General features: G+C 41.5%; 3 protein-coding genes across 6 annotated transcripts; all 3 read left to right on the forward strand.

The window, feature by feature from the left end:
• pax10 (paired box 10) lies at positions 1 to 10,970 on the forward strand. 4 transcript variants are annotated; one of them, XM_069518141.1, is made up of 9 exons: positions 1 to 23; positions 3,806 to 3,906; positions 4,717 to 4,951; positions 5,143 to 5,337; positions 7,016 to 7,098; positions 7,207 to 7,363; positions 7,730 to 7,803; positions 8,532 to 8,664; positions 8,798 to 10,970. In XM_069518141.1, exons 3-9 carry the CDS (start codon positions 4,846 to 4,848, stop codon positions 8,896 to 8,898), a joined length of 849 nt encoding a protein of 282 aa, XP_069374242.1. In that variant the 5' UTR covers positions 1 to 23; positions 3,806 to 3,906; positions 4,717 to 4,845; the 3' UTR covers positions 8,899 to 10,970. The 4 variants fall into 4 exon arrangements, with proteins under 4 accessions (XP_069374242.1, XP_069374240.1, XP_019961540.1 ...); XM_069518139.1 differs by having other exon boundaries at positions 5 to 23; positions 4,712 to 4,951; XM_020105981.2 differs by lacking the exon at positions 1 to 23 and having other exon boundaries at positions 3,708 to 3,906; positions 4,712 to 4,951.
• Positions 10,971 to 12,542: 1,572 nt separating this feature from the next.
• Positions 12,543 to 20,754, forward strand: slc4a1b (solute carrier family 4 member 1b (Diego blood group)). The gene is made up of 18 exons (XM_020105974.2): positions 12,543 to 12,679; positions 13,663 to 13,703; positions 14,809 to 14,977; positions 15,237 to 15,372; positions 15,851 to 15,923; positions 16,199 to 16,241; positions 16,366 to 16,550; positions 16,646 to 16,856; positions 16,982 to 17,188; positions 17,280 to 17,428; positions 17,976 to 18,170; positions 18,264 to 18,512; positions 18,637 to 18,726; positions 18,798 to 18,964; positions 19,066 to 19,307; positions 19,465 to 19,634; positions 19,712 to 19,885; positions 20,036 to 20,754. The coding sequence occupies exons 3-18, from the start codon at positions 14,821 to 14,823 to the stop codon at positions 20,114 to 20,116; spliced, it is 2,529 nt and encodes an 842-aa protein (XP_019961533.1). The 5' UTR covers positions 12,543 to 12,679; positions 13,663 to 13,703; positions 14,809 to 14,820; the 3' UTR covers positions 20,117 to 20,754.
• A 320-nt stretch (positions 20,755 to 21,074) lies between these two features.
• Positions 21,075 to 25,132, forward strand: LOC109644411 (nucleolar transcription factor 1-like). The gene is made up of 14 exons (XM_020109782.2): positions 21,075 to 21,369; positions 21,489 to 21,664; positions 21,943 to 22,020; positions 22,223 to 22,378; positions 22,474 to 22,538; positions 22,622 to 22,679; positions 22,812 to 22,852; positions 23,312 to 23,453; positions 23,657 to 23,698; positions 23,779 to 23,841; positions 24,036 to 24,073; positions 24,155 to 24,260; positions 24,480 to 24,548; positions 24,639 to 25,132. Exons 1-14 carry the CDS (start codon positions 21,336 to 21,338, stop codon positions 24,684 to 24,686), a joined length of 1,116 nt encoding a protein of 371 aa, XP_019965341.2. The 5' UTR covers positions 21,075 to 21,335; the 3' UTR covers positions 24,687 to 25,132.
• Positions 25,133 to 25,193: the final 61 nt, after the last annotated feature.

Genomic DNA, 25,193 nt, shown 5'->3' on the forward strand with positions numbered 1-25,193 from the left:
CTCACAGGGAATTCCATACACAGGTAATGGAAAGATAAAGTTGCACAAAAGCAGTTGAAAAAGTGTGTGCAAGTAAGTAAGTGTGTGTGTTTGTGACACACGTATTTGCCTCCAGGTCAGCTGATGTTCACTTTTTATCACTGGCGGCATATTTTTCGTGTGTGAGCCCCTTCCACTCGGCTCCTCTCACTCATAATATATGAACGCATTATAGGATCCAGTCAGTAAGAGCAATTATAATGCACTCCCGTTTGTTTTTATTTTAACGACTTGATGAATATTTGTCATGGCATTGTAACCATGGCGACTGCCTCCACCGCCGCCGCCTCCACCCGCCCTCCCCTCCCAGCCCCGTCCACCACCCCTTCCCCATCCCCCCTCCAGCGCCGAAAAAGCGAGGGATGGCGAGGGAGGGAAAGAGAGGGAGAGAGAGAGAGGTGACAGGAATGAACTAACAAGATGCACTAAAAAAAAATGCATGTCCTGGAGCTACATGAATCTTTGCAGTGAAGCACGCGCCGTCACACACACACAGCTCAACACACACACACACACACACACACACAGCTCAACACACACACACACACACACACACACACACACACACAGTATTGCACTCAGCACATCAGGATCACATAGGTTAGGCCACATTCCAACAACTGGAACACAATAAGATGTAATCATGATTTCTGAGTAAAGGAAAAAACAAACGGGTAACTGGCTAGAAAACAGGGAGTTGGAATAGAAGTGTATGTTGCTGAGCTCAGATTTAAATTAACCAGGCAGTTGTGTTATTCAACTTTCCCTCGTGTACTTCATTCTTTTCTCCCGTTTCTGTCCTCTTACTGAAAAATGTATTCAAGTGGTACAAATGTGAGATACTTACTTCCAGTTTCCAGCTTCTTTATGCATCAATTTTACAAGAGAAACACTGCAAGTTTTACTCAACCTCATTTGTTTGCCATTTATTTGTAATTATGATTTTGATTGTGAAAACAATATATCATGAATTTATAAAATATGTCATTATAGAATAAAGAAAAGATAAGATAATCCTTTGTTAAAGGGTATTACAGCAACTGAGGTACAGAATAACTACTGGTAAAAAGAATAGAATAATAATAGAAGAGAATAAAATAGAATATAGGTACAATTAGACCCAAAAAAACATTGATAAAGTGACATAGTGATGATGAAAATACTCAAGAATACATTTAGTACCTTTATCAATCTCCACCTTAACAAGCTGCATATATTATAATGGCACATATATGTTTATTCATCAGAAATAATAATCAATTAATGCAATATATTAAATGATACCTGCATAATCAGGACTTCTTTTCATACATGAAGTAGATTTGCTGATACATATATAGTTTTTGATTAGTAAAATGTTGATTACTGGCCTTGTACTTGTATTTGAGTATTTTAGTGGTGTGATTCCTGTGCTTTTACTGTACTTTTACTTCTTCTCCTGCTTTTACTCCTGTTTTTTACCTTTGAACTTGTCAAGTCCTTTCCTTTCTCCAAGGCACGTCTCGGAGGGAAGTAACAGAGGAAGAGGGGGGTTAGAGAGACAGAGCAACGGGGGCAGCAGAGAAAGAATAGCAGAGTATGAAAGAGAGAGGGAGCGACAGAGAGAAAGGGAGCGCAAAGTCTTGTCAACCGGAAATAAAACAAGCTGGCACCCTCCCCATCCCCAAGCCCCTACACCCACCCCAAAGTCACATACTTCCTCTTCACTCTCTCCGTCTCTACTCTGCCTCCCTGCTTCCATCTTCTATCTCTCTCTTCTTCTCTCCCTTCCGCTGCAGAGATATATTTAAACCCCGGTTCTACTCTGCTCTCGCTCTTTGACTCCACCATACATACCGTCATACCTGCGTCATTGCTCAAGCCTCACATCAGACCTTGTGTCTCTATTGCCGTGGGTTTCGGTGTGGTGCTCCTTCACTCGGGGGCCATACAGTGCCATTGTTTATTGTCCCCTAGCTTTAAGCTCAGTGTTTTATTGCAGGAGAACAATAGCTCTGTAGTCAGAGAACAATACCCAGGTGGTCCGAGAAAAGCTGCACCTCAAACTCAACAGGCCAAATGTACTGGTGCTGGGGTTTGGTTACATGCATCATAGCAAATATCTGATTAAGAAAAGAAGCTGAGCTGAAGCCATTAAGCAAATTATCAATTAGATGACGGACAGAAGACGAATCAATCATCGATCATTTTTCAAGCAGAACATTGGCCACTTCCAGCTTCTTATATCTGATAAGCTGCTGTATTTTCTTGGTGTAAACTGAATATTTTTAGATTTTAGACTGATCACCATTAATGGCAAAATGAAAAAAAATGTAATTGGTATTTTTCAATTTTCTGATACAGACATAGATGCTGAGCATAATGTCGTAAAACATTTGATACAAGGGATGAGCTCTGATTTAAAAAATAATATAAAGAGAAAAATGTTCATATTGATAATTATCAAATTAAATGTCACATTATTATTTGTTTTAATTTTAAAGACTGATTTTTGCTCCTGAGTGAAGGTTGTGGTTTTTAACTCTTATTTATATGCAAAATATGACAACCACTTAATAAACGACAAACCATTATTTAAATCTGTGGTAGATAAATGATGTTTTATATCATCACTGTGCTTTCACGATGCATCAGCATCAACTTTGTTTTATTGCTAATTATGACAATTGCTATAATTATTGATATTGTTTTACTGCCCAGCTCTAAGATACTATCCATACCATGGTTATTATCTATCTATCTATCTGTTTGTCATCATGTTATATGTATTGTTATTTTAAATGCTTTTGTTTTAGTCATGAAACTTAAATTTGTCACTGCAATGCCTTTGCTAAATTATATATTGTTATTACTTTAAACATTAACATCAGGCTTTAATGTAATTTTAAGTGTGATATTACTGCGTAAATATTTTGTTTCTGCACAAATCGTTTTTACATAGTTTTTTTATGTTACAGATTTCACTCAAGCAAATAATCAAGGAATGTTTTAATACTACCAGTTATTTTTATTTAGAGACGTTTGTTTCATCATGATTTATACAAATATTTATTTAAACAATAAGAACAATCCATATAACAATGTGGTTGGCCTGATATTTATTTCTTAGTAATTACTAAAAATCCTTCTTCTATGCTTCTGTGTGCAGCTGCAGAATCCAGTGTTTTACAACAGCAGCACAATGAATCATTTCAGCAGCAGATGCATGTGAACATATCAAAGCTCTATCAAAGTTTTAATTGATCTCTGCTGAGCATGTAAATGTGGATCAATGAAAACGAGTCCTGAGTGTGAACATTATATTTAATCTGATAATCTCAGTTGTCTGGTTGCACACGTTTTAGTGTAAAAAAAAAGAAAAAAAAAAGACAAACACACTTGACTGACAATTGTGCTCAATATTGATGTGCAATTTATGGCTAAAATTGAATTCCATCATCTATTTATCATCCACTATCTCTCCATTATCTGGGCTTTTTGCTCGACTCTCTCGGCCTCCCCTCCTCCTCTTGCTGGCATTAAGTTCAAACTTGACACTGATGTTGACTCACTTTGTCACCCCTCGGTGGCTCTCCCTCTCTCGCCCTCTCTCTCTCTCTCTCTCTCCCTCTGTCTCTCTCTCCATCCTCCATCGCTTGGAGGACAAGAGTGCCCGCAGACGCATTTCTCTCCAGAGCACCCCCCCCCTCCCACCACTCTCTCCCTCTTTCACTCTCTCTCACCCTGTCTAACTCTCTCCATCTCTCTCCTTTACACACACACACAGTATTGTCAACAAAGCTGGAGAACAAGGGAGCAGGGGAATAAAGGTCCACAGAAGAGGAGAGTAACACACAGGACCCCTGCATCATTTCATCTGGACACTTGGTAAGTTTTGCCAAAATGATGTGATTTGAGAGGTTTTGTGTGTTTTCGCTCTGAGATGTAACTTCTTTAAAATTCACTCCACTGGAGGCTTTGGGATCCACTACGCCACCAACAGTATTTATCATGTATTTTCCTGGAATTCAATTTAAAAAAGCACATACGTTAATTGTTGTTCAGGGGCTGCTCCATCCAAACGAGTGAAGTTTGACCTTTGACATTTTGTTGCTGCAGTAGTTGAGATTTGACTCGGTTTTGACACGTCGTCCTTTTCATTTCTGATTCTGCATTAAGCTAATTTCAATAAAACTGTGAATGTTAGATAAGCTGTTACATGTCAGAATTATAGACACGTTAATAAAGTCAGTGGATGTACCGCAGCTCTTACACAGAAAGTTAAACACGGGCTTGGTTGGAAGGTTTTATGGGATTTTTGTGCATTTTTGTGTTTGAATGCATGCAAGTGTGTGATGCCAGTTTGTGACTTCATATAAACGCAGTGTCTTTTCATGCATACGCGTGTGTGCGAGTGCAGGCTCCGGCTTCCCAGCAAAAATAGGGCTAAAGGCAAGTAGCATGATTAGAGTGGGTTCTAATGTACCTTTGCTCCCCACGGTATACCAGCGTACCAATGTATAACACACACACGGAACGACAGCACACACATAACTAACTCCATTTCTGTCTGTCATCGTGAGGCTAATTCACCACAATGCCGACCATGTGTGAACTCATGCGATATGAACCCCTCCTTCTCCATCTTCTTTTCCCTCCGTCACTCATCCCCCCCTCCACCCTCTTTTCACAGAGAAGGAGCGTGAGGACTGAAGGAGGGAGAGAGGAGCCAAAGGTGACAGTAAACAGGGGCGGATACGCACAGGACAGCACAGGACAGCACAGGACGTCTCGGCTTCTTTTCATGGTGTTTTGGACACTCGTAGCATGTATGAGAAGTTAACCATGCTGAACCTGCAGAGCGGCTCAAACTGGAGTGGGCCCAACAACTGGTACCATGACCCCACTGGAGTTCAGACACAACACAGCACAGGTGAGGGGAAATTTTCACATATGAGTGCTCACACATCACCACTTAGACCACAGAGAAATTAAAAGTAGCCTCTGCACTGTCTCACCAACTTGTTGTCAGCTCACAGTGTTAACCTCCCAATCTGTGACGTGCCATCGGAGGGATTTTTCTTGGCAATCACACATCTCTTTTGTCACCTTCCTCTCTGCCAGTGTCTGAGGGCTGTCTGCTGGACACCGAGGGGAGCATGGGGGGAGAGGCAGTGGGTGGAGGAGCGGGCCGAGGGGGAGGAGTACCCGTGGAGCGGGACGAGGGCGAGGAGTCTCAGCTGAGGCTGCAGCTCAAGAGGAAGCTGCAGAGGAACAGGACCAGCTTCACACAGGAGCAGATCGAGGCTCTGGAGAAAGGTCAGGCCATGCACGCACGCACAGCGCTCTCTTCTGCTCTTCAGCCAATCGCCCTCCAGACTGTGTCATGACGCAGCTTGTCCTGCCAACACTGTTGTCATTGGACTGGAGCCTTTACACCTTGTTTAGAGCTTTTCGGTGAATGGCAGGAGGCATAAATATGAGAAATCACAAAGAATGCAGATCTTAAGCATGTTTTGTAACTGCCTGCTGAATTTAGGTACTTTTTCATCAAACCCTGAAAGGGATCTGGGCTCACTTCCAGATGCAAATTCTCCAGATATTCTCATGGCCTCTGGCAGCAAGTGCAGCCGAGAGTTTTGATAATGCATCTACGTGGTTACATTATGCAGCGAGATCTGAACCCTTGCACGCTGACATCCACTGAGAGGGATCAGGAAGCCACCCTTGACTGGATATGGCTGCGGCAGGCCCCTGAGCTAAATAAGGACGCAATGTCCGCTGTGCAGCCGAGTGGAAACGTATCAGTGTGGTCACTCTGTGCAAATGACATTAATGAGGAACCCTGACCTCAGTGCATGGCCAAGGCACAATAACAATCATGTGTTGACACAGACGCCAATTAGAACCAAGCCAATTAGAACAATTTGTGAGACAGACTTAAGTCATCGGGTTGTTGTCTTTGTGCATTATGGATTTATCAACCTTGTGTTACCAGAGTCATTCACAGCAGAGGTTATGTGTTCATATTATATCCTCAGCAATGTAAAAACATAATAACATTTTCAGCTGCAATTTTTCATGCATCCACATCTGTTTAAAACAAATCATAAAGTGATTTATAGTTTCTCTGTTGACATGTCACTGACATGTTAAACAAATGCTAAGCATCATGAGTGCAGACAGTTCAATCTGTGAAAGACGTCTCTGTTACTGGACGAGTTCATCCAAGTGACTCAGTGTCAGTTAGAAGGAGAGGCCAGTTCTCGTTTCAACTTGTCAACAACAAAAATGTCAGCAGTTTGTCAACTATAAATTAACTGCCACAATGAGAAATGATACTCTGCCACAGAAAGTCTCTTAGATATGAACGTTGAAGCAACTATAACACGAGGAGTTAACTTTCAGTAAGACTGTGTGCGTGTTATATACTGTGCAATAAGTCTACTACAGATTTCTAACACATACAATTACAATTCGAGATACTTTTTAATTCAAAATGACAAATGACGACAAGATAAAAACCTCTCAGGATTTTTCTTCGGTTTAGTTTTAGTCACTCGCCTTTGAAATGAAGTGCTTAGGCAGCTTCTCAACTTGAATCCTTTCATTTGAACTTTCCTCATGTTCCATAATGATAAATAATTTATACAAAGTGCAACAGATAAATATTTCAAATATGGTTGTAAGGATACATCTCAGCTTCCTGGATTTGTATATTCCACTGAAAGATAATTAGTCATGCTGATATTAAGCAGCAATTCCCCAATAAATCAGGAAATATCTGCACAAATAATGAGATTAAAGATCATAAATAAGCCATTACAATGTCAATATTACATTTTTATTTTCATGTTAATAGAAAAATGCTCAGATGAATCCAAAATACAATAACACCAGGCAGGATGTGTTATGTGGCGAGCGGCTCTCCAGTCGTCCTGTCACCCTGGATTAAGACTCACACTGTGTGTTTGACATTAGTTCATATCTTCCACAGAGTTTGAAAGGACACATTACCCAGATGTCTTTGCGAGGGAGAGATTGGCAAACAAGATCGATTTGCCGGAGGCCAGGATACAGGTGGGGAGCGTCTCAGTCAACCTGTGACAACATGCCACCAATCCTCTGCTTTTAAAAAGATCTATTCCCACATGATGAACAGGCCTGACGCGAGTCTTTGATTGACAGGTGTGGTTCTCCAATCGAAGAGCCAAGTGGAGGAGGGAGGAGAAGCTGCGCAACCAAAGGAGGTCAGGGGGCGTGACTTCCTGTTCGCAGAGTCAAGCTCCTCTGACCACTTCCTTCAACACATCTGTCTATCATCAGCAGCATGGCAGCAGTTCAGGTAAACAGCTGCTCCCTGCACCTTTAACCCTGAATCTTAATTACATGACACTGCATGTATAATGCAACATGTGGTGTCTTATGATTTATATATTTGGTGAAGGACGTGTGTATATTTTTTTATAGTTTATTAGTACGAACCTCAGAGATCTCCTGCTTGACATTTTCAGCCAAGCAGACTCTCAGAGGGTCGTCATTAGAGCACATCTATATTACAACATCTCTACAGCGAAATGTTCCCACCACATCTGTGTAAAGGCACAAATATGTCTGCGTGTATGAGTGTGTGTGTGTGTGTGTGTGTGTGTGTGTGTGTGTGTGTGTGCGTGTGCTCACCATCTCACTCTGTGTGTGTGTCCCTCCCCAGGGTCCATGTTGAGTCAGGCTGAGTCGTCCCTGCCCAGCTACAGCTCCCTGTCAGTTTTCTCATCTGGAGTCCAGGTTAGACTTTCATCCTTCGTCAGCACCTTCCAAACTTTGAACAACACACAGTGTCATCACTCAGCAGAAGGGAGTCATACCAGTCTTATTCATGCTGTTGTTTAGATTTCTAATAATAATTAAAATAACAATGACGATAATGATATAACAAGGTGACTTAAACACACACACACACAAAGCTGCAACAATCCTTGATTGATTATATACCCGACTGAAAGATGTTCATCTGCAACTATCTTCATAATCATAATTTATTCTATGATAATTGCAGGCCAGGGTCAAAAGATAACAGATGCATTATATGTGTAACCAGGAACTTGAGGGTTAAGGGCAGAGGACATCACACCTTGTTAAGGCCTATGAGGCGAATAGTGATTTGTGAATATGCGCTTAACAAATAAAATGTGATTTGATTGATGATTAAAAACTACAATTTAAAATCGCATGGTATCAACGGAGGGAGAAAAAACAGATTAAGGTTAAGATAAAGATCAATGAAATACTTTTCCACGTGTGATACAATGAATGTGCGTTACTCCGATCACTAACAGAACTCTAGCACCCCCATGTGGTTGAAGTGAAACCATACTGTCATTGTCTTTTACAGCACATGGTGAAATATACAACAATAATAAATCATTTAAAGACATTTTCCTATTTGATATAATTGTAATATAAATCTGATCTAAATCTTTCCTCCACCCCTCCACTCCTGTGTACACTCTCAGTCTATTTCTCCTCAGTCGGCCTCCTCCTACTCCTGCATGTTGCCTCCATCCCCCTCTGCCCCACGCAGCTTTGACTCATCGGCGTACTCCTCCCCTCATCTGCAGACTCCGTCCTCGGCCAACTCCAACACTGGTGAGTGTTTCTGAGGCAGATGTGGGTTCGTGTAACCGGGCAGACCCACTTCATTTATGTCTCTATCTTTCAGAGCTTACAGAAATGCATGGTCACTATAATAATTAACTGTTTTCCTCCCTCTGTCACTCAGGGCTCATATCGCCTGGTGTCTCAGTGCCGGTCCAGGTCCCAGGAACTGAGCAGCAGAGCATGAGTCAGAACCTGGGTCAGTACTGGGCCAGATTACAATGAGCAACAGACACTCACTCCCAACAAGCATAAGAGAAGACGACGGAAAAAAGGGCATGTGAAAAAAATGGGAATAAAAAAATACAGGGGACACATGTGGAGCACAGGTCTGAGCTAATGAGGGGTCTGGATGAGTTGCAGACCCCCAAATGCATTAAATGTTTACAAATTCAGCCGAGAGCAGCTTTGGTTGCACTTGACAGGACTCTGGTATTTGCTTAGTATTATCAGGTTGCGCTTTTTTTAATTAATGTTAATCATGGTGGAAGTGTATATTTTTAGGATTAGTTCTATTTAAGAATTAGATTTGGACCCTTCAAAAGTTTTGCCATATTTTACTGTGTCAAATATTTTGGCTTTGTGAATTATAGCGACAAACACAAAAGGGTGGATACCTGCCTGAACCCATAAATACCCCATGAGGAAGGGATAACTTTTCCAGCTTGTTCTTATCCATAGAGGTGGCAGGTCACTGCTTCAAGGTTTGAATCCCTTTGTTTTTAACCTGGGCTCTATGTTTATAAATGTGGGAGTGTAAATGAATGGTAATTAGAAAAACCTTTGAAATCAGTAGCTAAGACAGAGCGTCTTTGCAACATACGCTTCATCAACATCATCAGAAAAAGATTCAGCTGAAATAGTTTCTCTCACCTCCACCTCCATCTTCAAAAGTACTTTCAATTCAAAAGTTGTGTCCTGTGGCAGTTGACCCATAGAATTACATTGTAGCTGCTGCCATCATGTCGGAGCTGCTAGTGGAGACCATCTTCGAGATCGATTCCAACATAGAGCTCAGGTGGAAAAATACCAGAATTCCCCAGAACCGTGGGCTCAGTGAGTTCTCAGCCCACAAACTTAAGAGAAAGAAAAATGTCTCCAAAGTTAGTTTAATAAAGTAAATTTAAAAACAAAACGCGATGTGAACTGTAGCCTTGCACATTGAAATCATCAAAATGTGACCAATCAGCATGATCCTATCAGTGGTACTACGTAAATACCAGCAGATGTATGTATTGTGAGGTGTAACCACAGTTTCTTGTTACTTGAGCAGCTCGATGATATTGTGATAGCTTGCTTGTTCCCCGAGCATAAGCTAGTGTGAAGCTACTGTGAAGATTTTAGACTTGCATATGGCAATCACTTTTACTAAAACTTTAAAAAAAAACCTACCATAAAAACCATGTAAATCCTGCCTATCCTGCCAGCGAAGTTACACTGAGACTCAAACTGCATATTTTTGTACAGACGTCTGTGTATGAAGAAGATTAACTGGACTATCGTCAGATGTTATCAGAGGGAAGAATGTAGCATGTTGTGGACTCAAATCATCCTCGAAGCACAAGTTTCATTTGTTATGAATAGGGACGCACCATATCACTGTTGGAATCAGATGTTGTGTGAAACATAAAAAATACTACAGATCATGTACAGGTTTTACAGATTATTACCAAAAACTACTCTTATGTTTTTTCTTCGTTAATGAATATGAGGATGTTAGTTTTTTATCAAATGTATAAAATAATCATCTCAATTAGAGACTTTTTTGGGGCGTATTACTTTTCATCACGCATCCCAGTATTAGCACCAATGAAACATATCCATCAGCCAGTGACAATCAAGCATCGTGACAAAAAAGACCCGAGAGACTGACAATCAAAGCTGGAGGTAGAGGAGATCAAAATGTAAAAAAGAATAATAACAAACTGTGAAATCATTGCCTCACTGTCAATAGCAATGACTTTATCAACTGTGCATGACCAGAATAATCCGCTGTAGACAATCAGCTACTTGCAGAAAGGAATCAAGTATTGTACAAAAACTGTTACTGTCGTTTGCAGGGTTTTCTGCTCACTTTCCTCTGACTATTGGTTTCGTTGATGCATCTCGGTTTGATCTCGTATGAAATGTCTTTCAACTCTTATTTATTTGTGTTCTCACTCGTTCACATAAAGTCCTTGCGTGTTGTTTCTGTTGTTGTCGCGTGTCGTGTTAGCACTGTATAGCTACCAAGAGTCAACCCTTTTGTGAAGGCCTTGGATCCCTTTAACGAAAAATAAAGCTGTGCGTAATGAAAAGGTCTTTGTTTGTGTCGTCATGTTGCGTTTTACTCACGATCCATGTATAAAAAAGTTCAAAGCAAACAGAATTTTCAAAGTTTGGTATCATTAAAGCAGCTGCAATCCATAATTCTATATCAACAATCGATTGTTTTTGGTGGATGCATCATTTAAAGAGTTTTTTTTTGCTGACATCCAGAGGTTGAAGTTCCGGCTTAGTGGATTAGAAATGTACTTTGAAGGATGAAGGTGCCGCAGACTCATAGTTAAAAGATTTTCAAAATATCAAATATGTCCGATCTTTTCCATCTGGATGAATGAGCGATTCCCTACAAACTTAATTCCTTCCTCAGAAATAAACATTTCAAATATGTGCACAGGCTTTCCCTCTTTATGAACCATTATTCCATTAACTATAGTTTAGTTCTATTATTTGACATCTACAGGTACATGGACATAATATGAGACGTGCCTATAGTGTCTGATTATATTTTCTGTCAGGTACCTGTAAGAATACGTGTGTGTGTGTTTGAGGCAACATGCAGTGTGAAGGTAACTAATAACACCTGGGAGACAGAGTGTTAAAGCAGTCCCAGTTTGAGTCATTGTGATTAGCGTGCTGAGAAAAGACACTTTGCAGCATGGTCCTGGATGACTTCAGCCTGTTGTTGACAGTTTTTAAGGATGGATGACACGCAGCTCTTTTGCTGACTTTCAATGGAGTCTCACCTGGTGCCTGGGACTGTAAGTGAACACAGACACACACAAACACAGACTCAGTGGATTAAGGATTTATCCGAGACACAGAATGTCTTTGGTAGTTTTTAATGTAAATGTCTATTCCACTGATTTACACAGAAGATTTATTGTGATTTACAGAGTTTCACAGGCTGTACACTATACAACAGTTATATATAAGGCCTTGGTGAGCAGTGGACATCTAATGCTGCTTTAAATGCAAAGAATTATGGGTAAGGTGGTATCCAGCATCTTTGGAGTTTCATCCACACGAGGGACCTAAAGTCAGGATTCCAATTTCAGCACTTGACTTTCGTGAGAGCCTGATAGAATATGAAATAGAACGAGGATTAGAAATAACTTTGGATGTGGTTCCATTTGTTTTGTTGTTTAACTGTTCTACGGCAAAATTGGAAAAGGTGTACTCCGTTTACATTTAGAGGTTGAGTCACCTTAACGGCTTTCTCTACGTCAGTGCCTTGATGGCACATTTCAAAAACTGCCTCCTTCGTCCTCCTTGCTCCATCACAGGCCTCATTTGTATCGGAACCACACGAGATGTCAACCTACAGGTGGATTAGAGGATAAAAGACGACTTCAACCAAATCTTAACTCTCCACCCTGATGGTGTTGAAGGTGAGCAGACTGGCCCGGCGCTGTAATCCAAGCTTTTGTTGTCGTCCAAACACGGACATTAAATGTGATAAGATGCTGGTTGGATAATGACACAGTGCGACTGGTTCTCTGCACATACCAAGTCGCTGTATTTACTATCAATATTATGGGTGAGACCTGAATCACTCTGTCGGAAGTATGTGTGTTCCAGAGAGAATTTGAGTGTGCTATACATGCAATAGTCCCACCCATTATCAGGCAGCATACATCCACACACGTGCAGCTGTAAAGAGGTGGTGTGTATAAAGTCACACTTTTCTGCCATTCTGGGGTCACTTGTCACCGGTGTCGGCTTTGGCACGTACCTGCAGGAGGTAAGTGTCATTGTGTTATTTTGCGAATGTACATTTTTTTAAAATAGCATGAAAAATATAAACAAATAATGAAATTAAACAGATTATCTTCTGGTCAGTTCTGCAGTAAATTGGCGAGGACAAGATTTTGTCTTCAATCTTGGTCTTTTTATAAACAATTTATGTCAAATTAACACCCAGAAGGTATTTAAGATTGCAGTTTGATAATGATTAATAATGGTGGACAACTTAGGAGGACATCTAAACTTTGTTTGTATATATATGTATGGAGGCGCTCAGCCATTCACATCAGGAGGTAACAAGTCACGAGAAGCGATTAAGCCTGAGACGCAAAACAAGACTCCTCAGCAGGTCCAGTGTGATTTCTTAATATATTTTAAATGTGCAAGTGTGTTTTATTCAATAGTTAAATTTTATGATGCAACTTCAGGGGAGTTACAATTTGTGTTTGAGTGATCGCAGAAGATAAAAAAACACAAATTTTGCAAGATTAAGAAAAAGACGACAGATTTTATGTATAAATAATTATCTTCCCTCATGTATATTAACCACAAAAATATACTCTCAGTTACATACACACATCTGTAGAGGATCCATACATGCACACACACACACACACACACACACACACACACACACACAAATGTATGGACTGTAGACATTGTCTCTGTATCAGTCTGATCTGAATCTTCCACCCCTGCGCTCAGCTGTGTTTTGGAAATAAATCCCCCTTGTTGTGACTGACAATGTCAGCGTGTTGGTCCAATTTGAGATAAAATGGACACTCTGAGGATATCTTACATAAGACTGCACTCACACTCCAACTACAACATGAACCCACTTCTCCTATACGTGGAAACTTTAAAAAACAATATTCACTCATTCATTCTGTCTCTCCACAACTTTGTCACAAAACACCCAGGAAAGATATTATCACTGTTATTGAGGAGTTTCTAACTGGGTCCATTGTGCTTGTTTTCCAGCTGCGTGGAACATTGACACCAACCCCAGTGCAGAGTGTCAGGTGAGGGGAAGACACACACACACACACACATACACACACACACACACACACACACACACACACGGTATCCCTACTCCAGGCACAGGACATGTGTTGACAGTCCAAACATGCCCAGGACAAACCATCATCCGTGTCCTCACCGGAAATCATCAGTGGCCCAGATCCTGAAACCCGCTGGTTGTTGAGCCAGGACAACCACCATGTTTACCTCATAGACATTAAGTGTCACCTGGACCTCACCTCTACACGTTCGCCTGATCCACATCCCCTTTGATGCTGCCAAAAGATGATAGAAGTGATAGTGGCTCCTGTAGTGGAAAACAACACCCAAAATATCATCAGTGTTTTTGTATCGTAATGAAGCATGAACTTGTTTTTTTTATCTGATCGTCTCTGCGCAGAGGATTTTTTCCCCTATTTTTACAGGCTCATTATTATCATTTCAACCACTACTATTATTATTAATGGTTGTTGTGGTAGCAATAATTCAATTGACAGATTATACCAGTAGATTATAAACATTGCAACTGAATATTAATAATAGTGGAAAAAATTGTCACATAAATTTTATATGACTTTAAAGAAAGGTTTGCAGTTTTTCAAGACAAAACTTTATTTCAATTTCGGTTCAATTTACTAAATTATTATAAAAACTATTTCCACATTTCCTCGGATTAGAGGGAAGGAAAATATTCACATACCTGTGTCCATATTTCACTCATGGAGACACACCACCACAGCACCGCTGGTTTATAAAGGGTATTAAGTTCCCTTATTTTCAGTGCTGTATTTAATGTTACAACATTCAATGTCCATAGTACATAAGTGTATACTAAACAGAGACGTGCTAATCTTTGTTGCTGTACATGTTTGTGATGTCCATTCTCATATTTCTGATCTGATTCAAGCTCAAACACGTACCGATGGATTGGAGAAGCAGTAAAAAGGTTCTGTAATTCATTCACTGTTCTCTGACCGTGGAGTCCCAGAATAAAATTTGAGGGTTGGACATGGATGTATTTTCTGTGACCTTTAAGCTGTTCTTGCGTGAGGTGAAACTTTTATTCATCCTCTTCACTTCCTGTCTCTCTGTGCCCTTGTGAAGTCAAAGGAGCCAATGACGGACCAGAAGCAGGAGGCCTACTGGCAGGAAACGGGCCGATGGGGGGGCTACGAGGAGAGCTTCGACCCTCAGTCCGGGGCGTGGGCGTCCCCGCACATCTCCTACCTCACCTTCAAGAGCCTCATCCAGCTCCGACGCACCATGAACACGGGTCAGTGACGGAAATCAGAGAAAACACGTGGAGTTTCTTTTTCGTTTTTCATTATAAAAGAATTTGTGTTTATATAATTCAGCAGATTCTCCTTCTCAGTTACAAGTTACTCTGTATTTGCAGAATAGAACATTATTACGAGGCAGTATTGTAAAATAACACTAAATGTGAAGGTCACACGTTGATGATTGATTTCTCTGACACCATGGGATGGACTTGCCACGCCTCTCACCCTTCTCCAACACTTTCCTTCCTCAAGGCGTGACGATCTTCGACTGCGAAGAGCGGACCCTGGCCACCATCGCTGAGAAGATGGTGAACGAAATGGTTAACAAGAAGGAGATCAGGCCTGGAGACCGGGACGGAGTGCTGAAGGCTCTGCTTCAAAACCGCAGGTATCCTCCAGAAGACATCACCCGACAGTGACTCAAAACGCAAATGACCTACATTTAGGTTTTTAGCTGATGCTGTTATCCAAAGCTGAGACGGGGGACGTGTCAGTAACTCGCTCGGAGAAAGTTGAACGGGGCATGTAGCTATTGTGGAGGTCGACCTTGTAATTATGGTCTGTAACCACTAAACCACCCTGACTGTCAGTGCTGCACTGGCCTTGCACTTAACATGGTCACTGTGTCCAACAAGAAGACATGTTGTCACTGCATATCATAAAGGCATTTTAGAATATGTGTACAGATTTATCGTCAGGCCTTTTTATGTTGAAATATTCCCTGAGGTTTACGGAACAGGTCTCATGTCAGTCAGCTAAAGATGTAGATTCACCAGCTGCTGATCCACTGAATCATCACCAGCAGCCATTCAGTCTTCAGCCTGTCACAAACTCAGCCCATGACACATGTGGATTTCTCCCCTCAGCCAATCAGGCGACCCAGAAAGCCAGGCGCTGACTCATGGGTTGGACCTGCACAGGTTCTCAGTCAAGGAGAGGGTGAGTTGTTGCTGATATCATAATCTAAAATCATGACACTGATGAGATGACGGCCATGATCTGGTAAAAGTGACTCCTGCCAGTTTAGAAAGTTTCATTTTTTATGAGCTAACATTTAACACATATTGTAAATTGGTAAAAGTGCAAAAATACACAGTTAACGATGTATTGAAATAATTCATCGCAGCTTGTCTGCTTCATTTTCTAGAAGGAGCTCCACTTTAAAAGTGTCATTTTACAGATGTAACTAAAGTTGGTGTTTTTGGTTTCTGTAGAAGGATGAATCTGACCGTGATGAGGCCTCTTTGGTGCTAATAGGTGAGGCACTGTTTCCATATTTCATTAAGGCTGTAGCGTGTGTGTTTATATGTGTGTGTTTTGTCAGCAGATTTTGAATGTTTGTGTATTTGTTGGTCAAATGTGTTAATTCTCTTTGAACAAGGAGCCTTGGACTTTCTGGAGAAGCCCAGCGTCGCTTTTGTGCGCCTGAAGGAGGCGCTGGTGCTCGACTCGTCCTTTGAGACCCCGGCGCCCGTACGCTTCATCTTTGTTCTGGTCGGCCCAAACAAGACGGACATGGACTACCACGAGACCGGCCGTGCTATGGCAGCACTAATGGCTGACAAAGTGAATTCTCCCATATTTCTGTTTCAACATTAAATTTAAGATATGTTGACTTTTATAGAGGTTTGAAATCTGCTGCACTCTTCTCTCCAACTCAGGTGTTCAATCAAGCGGCGCTGAAGGCAAAGAGCGCCCGGGAGCTGACGGACACCGTGGCCGACTTCATGGACTGCAGCATCGTCATCCCACCCACCGAGATCCAGAACGAAGCGACGCTCAGCTCCATCATCAGCTTTCAGAAGAAGCTACTTCAGGGCCGACTCCAGGCCTCCAAGCCCATTGTCCCTCTGGACTCCAAACCTCGCAGGGGTGGGTCCCATCAGAACACAAAACTGCAACATTCAATACGGACAACACATAAACAAAAACAATTATGTGATGGAATCATTTTAATACAAATGTCAATTATTCACATTATAATTGTTTTATCACAGTTTCAATCGCTAGCGGGTCTTCTCCTTCAGAAGACCCGCTGTCTCGTACGGGTCGCCCATTTGGCGGGATGATTCGGGACATAAAGAGACGCTACCAGTACTACAAGAGTGACATCACAGATGCTCTCAACTCCCAGGTCCTGGCTGCCATCATTTTCATCTATTTTGCCGCCCTGTCTCCAGCCATCACCTTTGGAGGGCTACTGGGTGTGTGTTTGAGTGTGTTTATATTTGTATACAACATGAATTGTTGTTATGGACCCATATGTTTCTAACCCCATCATCTGTCCCACTTCAGCTGATAAGGTGGACAATATGATGGGCGTTTCAGAGCTCCTCATCTCCACCAGCATCCAGGGGATCATCTTCTGTTTTGTTGCCGCTCAGCCCGTCCTGGTCATCGGGTTCTCTGGTCCTCTGTTGGTGTTTGAGGAGGCCTTCTTCGCTGTGAGTTGTAACACTGAGTCATGATCCCTGCAAGGTGCACTTTAGAGTTATTTTTCCTGCTGATCCATATCATCCCACTGCTTCATTAAGGCTCGTTGTGGCCTTTAATTCTCTGTTTGATTTGTATATTTTACTTTGCACATGAGACAATAAGAATGTTTATTCAGTGGAACCTTGCGTTTGATAAGTACTTCTCATATCATGGCACTTGGGCGGTGTGCTTCTGTTTGCCAGGTCTGGGCCACAAGCAAGCCAAAGCCAAACTGTACAAAGGTGGCCATATTCCCCATTTACCACATGGGCCACTTTAGGTTCACAAGCAGATTACACCTTGCAGAGAGCACTGCATGTTTGCCAGAAGAGGCCCATATTTGTTTTGGGATATTTGGGCCAGATGTGCTGTTTCACAAGTGGCTCACACATTTTTTTCCCGGCCACATCATTGCCTGAAGTGTGTTAAGGAACAGCAGCATCAGAATGTAGAGAGCTAAAAATGTCCCCCATAGCTGTCTTTTTTTTCTGTCTTTCCCCACTTTGCTTCATTCAGTTCTGCAAGTCCCAGGACATTGAGTACATTGTAGGGAGAGTGTGGGTCGGAGTGTGGCTGGTCATCATCGTGGTCGTCATTGTGGCCTTTGAGGGCAGCTTCCTGGTGCAATTCATCTCGCGCTTCACCCAGGAAATCTTCTCCATCCTCATCTCCCTCATCTTCATCTATGAAACCTTTGCCAAGCTGGCGAGGGTAAACCATCCACATCCATTTCACACGTTTCATCTGTCCAAACGAAATCACAGATGATTCAGCTTCTAATCCTCCTTCCTGTTTTCTCTCCAGATCTTTAAAGCACATCCACTGACTCTGAATTACATTCATCTGAATTCAACTTTGGAAAACCCCTGGCACCCACAGATGGAAGAGACCGTCATCTTTGACAATGCCACCGGCAACACAACTGTGCTCATCCAAACTATTAAGCCGCCTTACCCGAACACAGCCCTGCTCTCCATGTGCCTCATGTTGGGGTGTTTCTTTATTGCTTTTTTCCTGCGGCAGTTTAAAAATGGGACATTTCTTCCTGGAAAGGTGAGTTGGCTATAATTGTTTACTTAAATTTCATTTTAATCTAATCTAATCTAGTGTCGTTCTTGTTTTTCTGCCATTTATGACAGAATATTTTTCTCTATAATAATGTTCCTCATCTCACCAGGTGAGACGTTTGATTGGCGACTTTGGAGTCCCTATCGCCATTTTCCTCATGATTGTCGTGGACTACAACATCGAGGATACCTACACTCAGGTTGGGTCTCACTTTTCCAGTTCATGGCCTGAATTCATGCACAATATTAACTAGTGGCTTTTTCTGCGCAGAAACTGGTGGTTCCCAAAGGTCTCATGGTGTCTAATCCAGCCAAAAGAGGGTGGCTCATCAATCCCTTCGGAGAGCACAAGTCGTTCCCTGTGTGGGTGATGTTTGCGTGCTGTGTCCCGGCCTTGCTCGTCTTCATCCTCATCTTTCTGGAGTCTCAGATCACAACGTGAGTGATTCAATCTCATTAAAACCGAATACATGTTTAGAAAACGTGACATTTCGTACCTCTCACCGCAAGCTTGATTCCAATGTTGCATCTGTCAACAGTTTGATTGTGAGTAAACCTGAGAGGAAGATGGTCAAGGGCTCCGGGTTCCACTTTGACTTGCTGGTTTTAGTTGGCATGGGAGGGCTCAGTGCGATATTTGGCGTGCCGTGGCTCAGCGCCGCCACGGTGCGGTCCGTCACCCACGCCAATGCCCTCACTGTCATGAGCAAAGGACCAAAGCCTGTGATAGAGAAAGTGATGGAGCAGAGGATCAGTGGCATTCTGGTGGCTTTGCTGGTCGGTAGGTGCATTTTAATCCTGAAAAATGAATGTTTGTCCTACGGCTGCTTGTCTAGATTGGAGTCTGAGACGATACCTTCAAACTGAGAATATCAGAATTTCATCCCTTATTAAAATTTAGTAGATCATCCTTTATCTACACGTCTCTTTGTATTAAGGTTTGTCCATTCTGATGGAGCCAATCCTGAAGATGATCCCCATGTCGGCCTTGTTTGGGATCTTCCTCTACATGGGAGTCACGTCGTTGAATGGCATCCAGCTGTGGGATCGTATCCTCCTTCTGTTTATCCCGAAGAAATACCACCCTGATGAGCCCTACGCCACCAGAGTAAGACTCCTGATGATTATGATGCTAAAACTAAACAGGATTACAGGGTTTGGTAAAGTTTGTTTATCTTGTCACAGGTTAGCACGGGGCGAATGCACTTGTTCACGGCCATCCAGGTAGTGTGCCTTGCACTGCTCTGGATCGTGAAGTCCAGTCCAGTATCCCTCGCACTTCCCTTCATACTCATCCTCACCATCCCTCTACGCATGTTAATGACTGGGCATCTCTTCACCGAAATGGAAATGAAATGTGTAAGTGGTTTCTTGACATTTAAAAACTTGAATGATGACATTCAGACCTGTTCAGAGCTCTGGATGAGCCTCAATGGTTATGTGGAATATGTGTGCGTAGTAATTTATCTGCTTTCATCCTAACGACTTTATTCTTCTGTACCTGTTCAGTTGGACGCTGATGATGCCAAAGTGACGTTCGAGGAGGAGCCGGGGCAGGATGTATACTGTGAAACTCAAATGCCATTGTAGATGTCTTCCATGTCTGCTGCCAGAAATCATTTATTCTAACAAAAATATATTTATTTTATTTATAGTTCAAACTATATAGTGTCCACAATCTATGAGCAAAGACTTTTTTTTAAATTGAAAAAATGCAGCTATAGATTGTACCTGGATAGTGCCAGTATGGATGACAATGATATATTTCTGAGAAACTGTCAAACGTCACTCAGGTGAAATGTTTGCATTGCACGTGGTTTTGTTTTTAAGTGCATTATACGCCACTGAGGCTGGATATTGTATGATACATTTCACATAATTTAAGTCATGCAAGCACAAAGATTGGTGGAAAGTCTTGCAATGTTGTAGCCAGAATTGTGTGTTTTCCCATGCAATCGCACATTGAATGTAATGTTGCACAAAGTGGCACCACTTAAGTTATTGTTGCATTCACCTGTTTGATGTGGATAAATCCCAAACTCTGAATGCATCACAAGCTAATTATGGAAGTGTTTGTATTTCATCAACACTAAATGACAACACCACTGTATGACAACTCGAGGAGAGAGAACTGTGGAATGAAAAGTGTGTTGATGTAAAGTGTGTGTTTTTTTTTTTCTTGCCATCGCTGTATAAATGAAAAAATAAAAACTACCTCTAAAAAGACACATCACGTTTGTTTCATTGACATGTGGATATCTTTCTGTTGTCTTAACAGTGGGAATAAAAAGGTAATAAAAAGTGATTATTAATATTAGTTTACAAAACACTATAAATAATTCTATATTTGTAATTTATTAATATCAAGATGATTCAGTGCCGTTATTCTACACCCTCCAGCTCAGCAGGTGGCGCCTCTCAACGCTGCCCTGAGGAAATGTGCCGTTTGCCAACAATAACCACAACGAAGAAAAAGAAGCGTGAGCTCATTGGCTGTTTGCCGCCTGCTCCTGATGACGCAGCCATTTTAGCTTGTCTCTGATTGGTTGCTCTCACATCAGGGCCCCGCCTATCGGAAATGTTACCGACTTTAAAAGGAAAACAATGACACGCTGGGAGCACGTCCACGGTTGATTTACACTAAATACGTAAACGATTCCACGTCTTTATCCCGCGAATGAACGTGACGGTAACCAAGGAGTTTAGTGGAAGTCTTCTTTATTTTCTTCAGGTCTCAGTTTACTCGTCAGTGGCTACACATAGCTAGCTAGGTTTGCTAACTAACCCTGAACCTCTGCACCAGAAACACATGTTATTGGAAAACATGAACTCAGAAGAATGTGGTTTGTACAATTAAATAAACATGTAAACATCATAACATGTCACAAACTATGCGACTGACTCAACAGTAGCTGTGATTCATTCACGTTCGTCTCTATTCTTGTGTCTCTGCTGACTTCAGGTTGGACCAAGAAAAACCTCCAGAAGCTGTTCGTTCAAATGAAACGCAGCATCCCCAGGACGTACGCGACATGGTCTTACGTGAAAGGACAGAAGCACGTAGACTGGAACAAGGTGGCGTTCCCTCCTTTCTCTGCGGAAGCCTGCCAACGAAAGTGGAGACAGATTTTGCAGAAGGTGACCCACGGTTTGAATCAGAAATTCCACATTTACACAATAAACTGAAACTCACTCAAGAATAAACTCATTCTTCGCTAGATTAGCTTTTGTTTACGCTCACCATGAGCATTATTGTGAACTATACCGTAACTGGGATCAGCCTCATTTCTCTTTGTCTTTGATTCCACAAGAAGATGGAAGACAACGTTTGTTCTGTGACTTGGAGCATTACAGATAGAGATACCATTTTCACTCAGGCGAAAAAGTCTAATATTCTTGCTGTTGTTGTTGCTCAGATGCGCAAACAACGGTCCCTCACAGAGCTCATTGTTGAAGCTGAAGATGTCCTGTCAAACCCTGTCCTTAACATTAAGGTAAGAACAGCACAATCAAGCTCTTTTAAAGGATATAAAATGGCTTAGTGGAAGGTTATGTTTACATTTATTTCACTTTGACATTGATAGATGCACTCAGTGAAGCAGTGACACATAATTACAGTCAGAATGGCTGCTAGCAAAAATGTCCAAAGTACCATGTTTCATACTGTTAATTAACAGTGAGTGCTTTTTGCTTCAGATCCATCCGGACCTCCCGAAGAGGCCCCCAACTCCAAGTGCCTTGTTTTTTGAGGAGAACTGGGTCAAGATTAAAGAACAGCATCCAGCACTAAGTCACCATGAGTTAGTGGTGGCCATGGGCAAGAAGTACAGAGAGCTACCAGATAAAAAGAAGGTACTTTGAGTGAGAGGCTACTGCTGAAACATTCACACCATTCAGTGCTGCTTTAACTGTTTAACATGAAGTGCTGACTTTTCTGTGGATCACAGACTCTATATGTGAAGAAATACCAGCTTGCTCAGCATGAATACAGGGAAAAGACAAAGAAGTTTAGGTAAACACATACCATGCAGTGTGAACATATACTATGGGTCTCCCAGTGTAAATTCACTGTCTTGGAAATTCTTTGTCTTTCAGGGAAAAGCATCTCACACTTCCAGTTATTGAGGACGGGAGGGAGCAGGTGACTGCAGATGTAAGTGATCCAAGTCACATGAGGCACTTCTATTAATGAACAGCACTGTGCTGTTTGTATTGTTTCTACTTCATCTTCTTACAAGGTTCTAAATCTTAGTTGTCTTAAAAGTGATGTGTGACTTGTTAACAGAGCCCTGAAGGTGCAGAGGGTCTGCCACCCAAGCCTCCTATGTAAGCCACACACACACACACACACACACACACATAAACACACTCACTCACACTCCAGCGACACTAATTGGTGCCTTGATACGTATCATGATAAAAAACTTTTTTGCCAAGCCAATGCGTGAAATGTGTTAAGTTGTCTGTATCATCACAGCACTGTTGATACATGTGTTGTACCCGTATGCCTTAATTTAATGGAACACAAGCCACGCCCACTCAGTTCAAATAGGCACTGTGCCGGTCAGGTTTGTAGCACACCCTCTTTATACCCTTCCTGGCAAAGAGAGAGAGGATGCATCACGTTTTACGTCTGAAAAGTTGGCCACATTGGCTAAGAGGCATGGCAAACAGGGATTTAATCTTGCGACAAAAGTCTTGTGTCATTTTGACTTGGTTTTATTCAACTTCTTAATCGCCTTTTTGTTCCTTTTTTAAAATTTTCCTGTGTATGCATATCTTAAGAAATGGCTATAAGATTTTCTGCAAAGAGCAAATGGCGTCCATGGCCGGTGTCTCATATAGAGACTATATGAAAGTTTGGGCTCAACGTTGGCGAGACTTGACTGAGAGACAGAGGAAAGATTACTCTGAACACTGCAAAGAGGTATGACCACACACAAACACACACACACACACACACACACACATACACACACACACACACACACACACACACACACACATGCAGAGTTTCACATATATGGTCCAACAAAAACAAACTGCTGCACCACAATTTTCTGATATCAAGATCATCATGGTGGAAAAATCAGTTAAATCTTTATGCAATACTTGGTTGATTTCTTTCAGTTGAAGAGAACGTTTACAATCAAGCTTAAAAAATATATAAAGGTGAGTAATTTAGAAAACGAAAGATGCAGCATCCAACTGACCGATGGACTTTTTGTGACGTTAATGTTGACGTTTCTCAGACTTTAGATGAGGAGGAACAGAAGAGGATCCTACACGAGAATGCCATGTACATAACTAAAGAGGTGAGAGACCATTTTGTTGTTCCTGCTCAGGACAAATAGTCCTAATAGCAAATTCTCAGGACTATGTTCATTGTTAATGTCGTGAAGATGAAGCCTTTTGACTTTGCCTCATATTAACATCAGCTGAGAGTCAGTTGATAGTTTGTGTGCTCTTCACTTGTGGAAACTACACCAGATTAATCCTCTCTTCTAAGGTTTTAAGTCAAAGTGACGAGCCCAAGATGCCATCTCGGTGAGCAACGTCAGACGACAATTAAGTCACTGGATTCATTACAACTTGCAACAAATGAATTATTCTGTTGTTTGTTCTCAGTTGTCTTAACGAGAAGGAATGCCACAAAGAGAAAGAACAAGAAGACGTTATAGAATATTCAAGGGACCTGCAGAAGGGGTTTAAGGTCTGCCCAGACAGACCCTCAGTAAGTGAATTGTTAATACAACTTGCGTGAAGTTGCTCTTCCAAAGTAAAGTAAATGTATTTTACTTGAAATAATTTATGTGGTTTACATAGGAGTAAAGTCATAAATAGCTATGTGAGTTATATAATATATAATTCATAGAATAAAGATATATTCTATATGCTGCACTCACGGTTGAAAGGCTCTCTTCTCAGTGCACATTTATTTTATGTCTCACAGGATTCCGAAGATGAAGATATTGATGACAGCAGCAGTGATGAAGAAGAGGACTATCTAGACAGCGATGAGGTTTGAAAACTAAGCCATAGTTGTATGTTTTATATTCAGGTTTGCAGCTGTGCATCCAGATGGTATAAAATATCAACTTTTGATCCACAGGATGAGGAGGAAGAAGAGGAGGGTGACATCACGTTTGATGTGTATTAGATGGTGATGAGATGGACAGCAGAGGTCTCGCCTACGCACGCACGTTAAGTTCAGAGGAGGATTCGGGATTTGAGAAGATGGACGAGTGCCTCAGTGACAGACTTTCCCAAATTAAGGGAAAATCTAGCTGCTCACAGGAACATAATGCATCTGTGAACAAAGGAAATCCACTTGATTGTATCATTATTCATCTTATTTTTTATATCTGCTGATAAAATGCTTGAGCGATAAAGAGAGGATGCACCTCTGAAAAACGTCTGGTTTTATATTTTTTGTAATCAGTGGGATTTTTAAATGTTTTGATATTGACTGAATGGAAAATCCCAAATATTGAATTGGGCATTATTTATTTATGTGAAAAAGCCATACTCATGTTGCTGCCTGTCAACAAACGGAAAAGACATTTCCAATAAACTTATGTTACATGAAGATGTAATTCTTTACTTTTTCCTGTGTTTGTGTTTTTATTGTCACCTTTGCTGTTAAAGTGGGATTATTATCATCATA

This window comes from Paralichthys olivaceus, chromosome 21, assembly GCF_024713975.1.
Source record: "Paralichthys olivaceus isolate ysfri-2021 chromosome 21, ASM2471397v2, whole genome shotgun sequence".
In the NCBI taxonomy this organism is placed as follows: domain Eukaryota; kingdom Metazoa; phylum Chordata; class Actinopteri; order Pleuronectiformes; family Paralichthyidae; genus Paralichthys; species Paralichthys olivaceus.

Excerpts from the sequence above, each read along its gene's own strand:
- LOC109644411 (XM_020109782.2), top strand. The coding sequence starts at position 21,336 with ATGTTATTGGAAAACATGAACTCAGAAGAATGTG. Across the intron at positions 22,021-22,222 it reads ACCCTGTCCTTAACATTAAG|ATCCATCCGGACCTCCCGAA; the intron begins GTAAGAACAGCA and ends TTTTTGCTTCAG. Across the intron at positions 24,261-24,479 it reads TCTGCCCAGACAGACCCTCA|GATTCCGAAGATGAAGATAT; the intron begins GTAAGTGAATTG and ends TATGTCTCACAG.
- slc4a1b (XM_020105974.2), top strand. The coding sequence starts at position 14,821 with ATGACGGACCAGAAGCAGGAGGCCTACTGGCAGGAAACGGGCCGATGG. Across the intron at positions 15,373-15,850 it reads GCTCTGCTTCAAAACCGCAG|CCAATCAGGCGACCCAGAAA; the intron begins GTATCCTCCAGA and ends TTCTCCCCTCAG. Across the intron at positions 19,308-19,464 it reads TCTGGTGGCTTTGCTGGTCG|GTTTGTCCATTCTGATGGAG; the intron begins GTAGGTGCATTT and ends CTTTGTATTAAG.
- pax10 (XM_069518141.1), top strand. The coding sequence starts at position 4,846 with ATGTATGAGAAGTTAACCATGCTGAACCTGCAGAGCGGCTCAAACTGG. Across the intron at positions 4,952-5,142 it reads TCAGACACAACACAGCACAG|TGTCTGAGGGCTGTCTGCTG; the intron begins GTGAGGGGAAAT and ends CCTCTCTGCCAG. Across the intron at positions 8,665-8,797 it reads CTCGGCCAACTCCAACACTG|GGCTCATATCGCCTGGTGTC; the intron begins GTGAGTGTTTCT and ends TCTGTCACTCAG.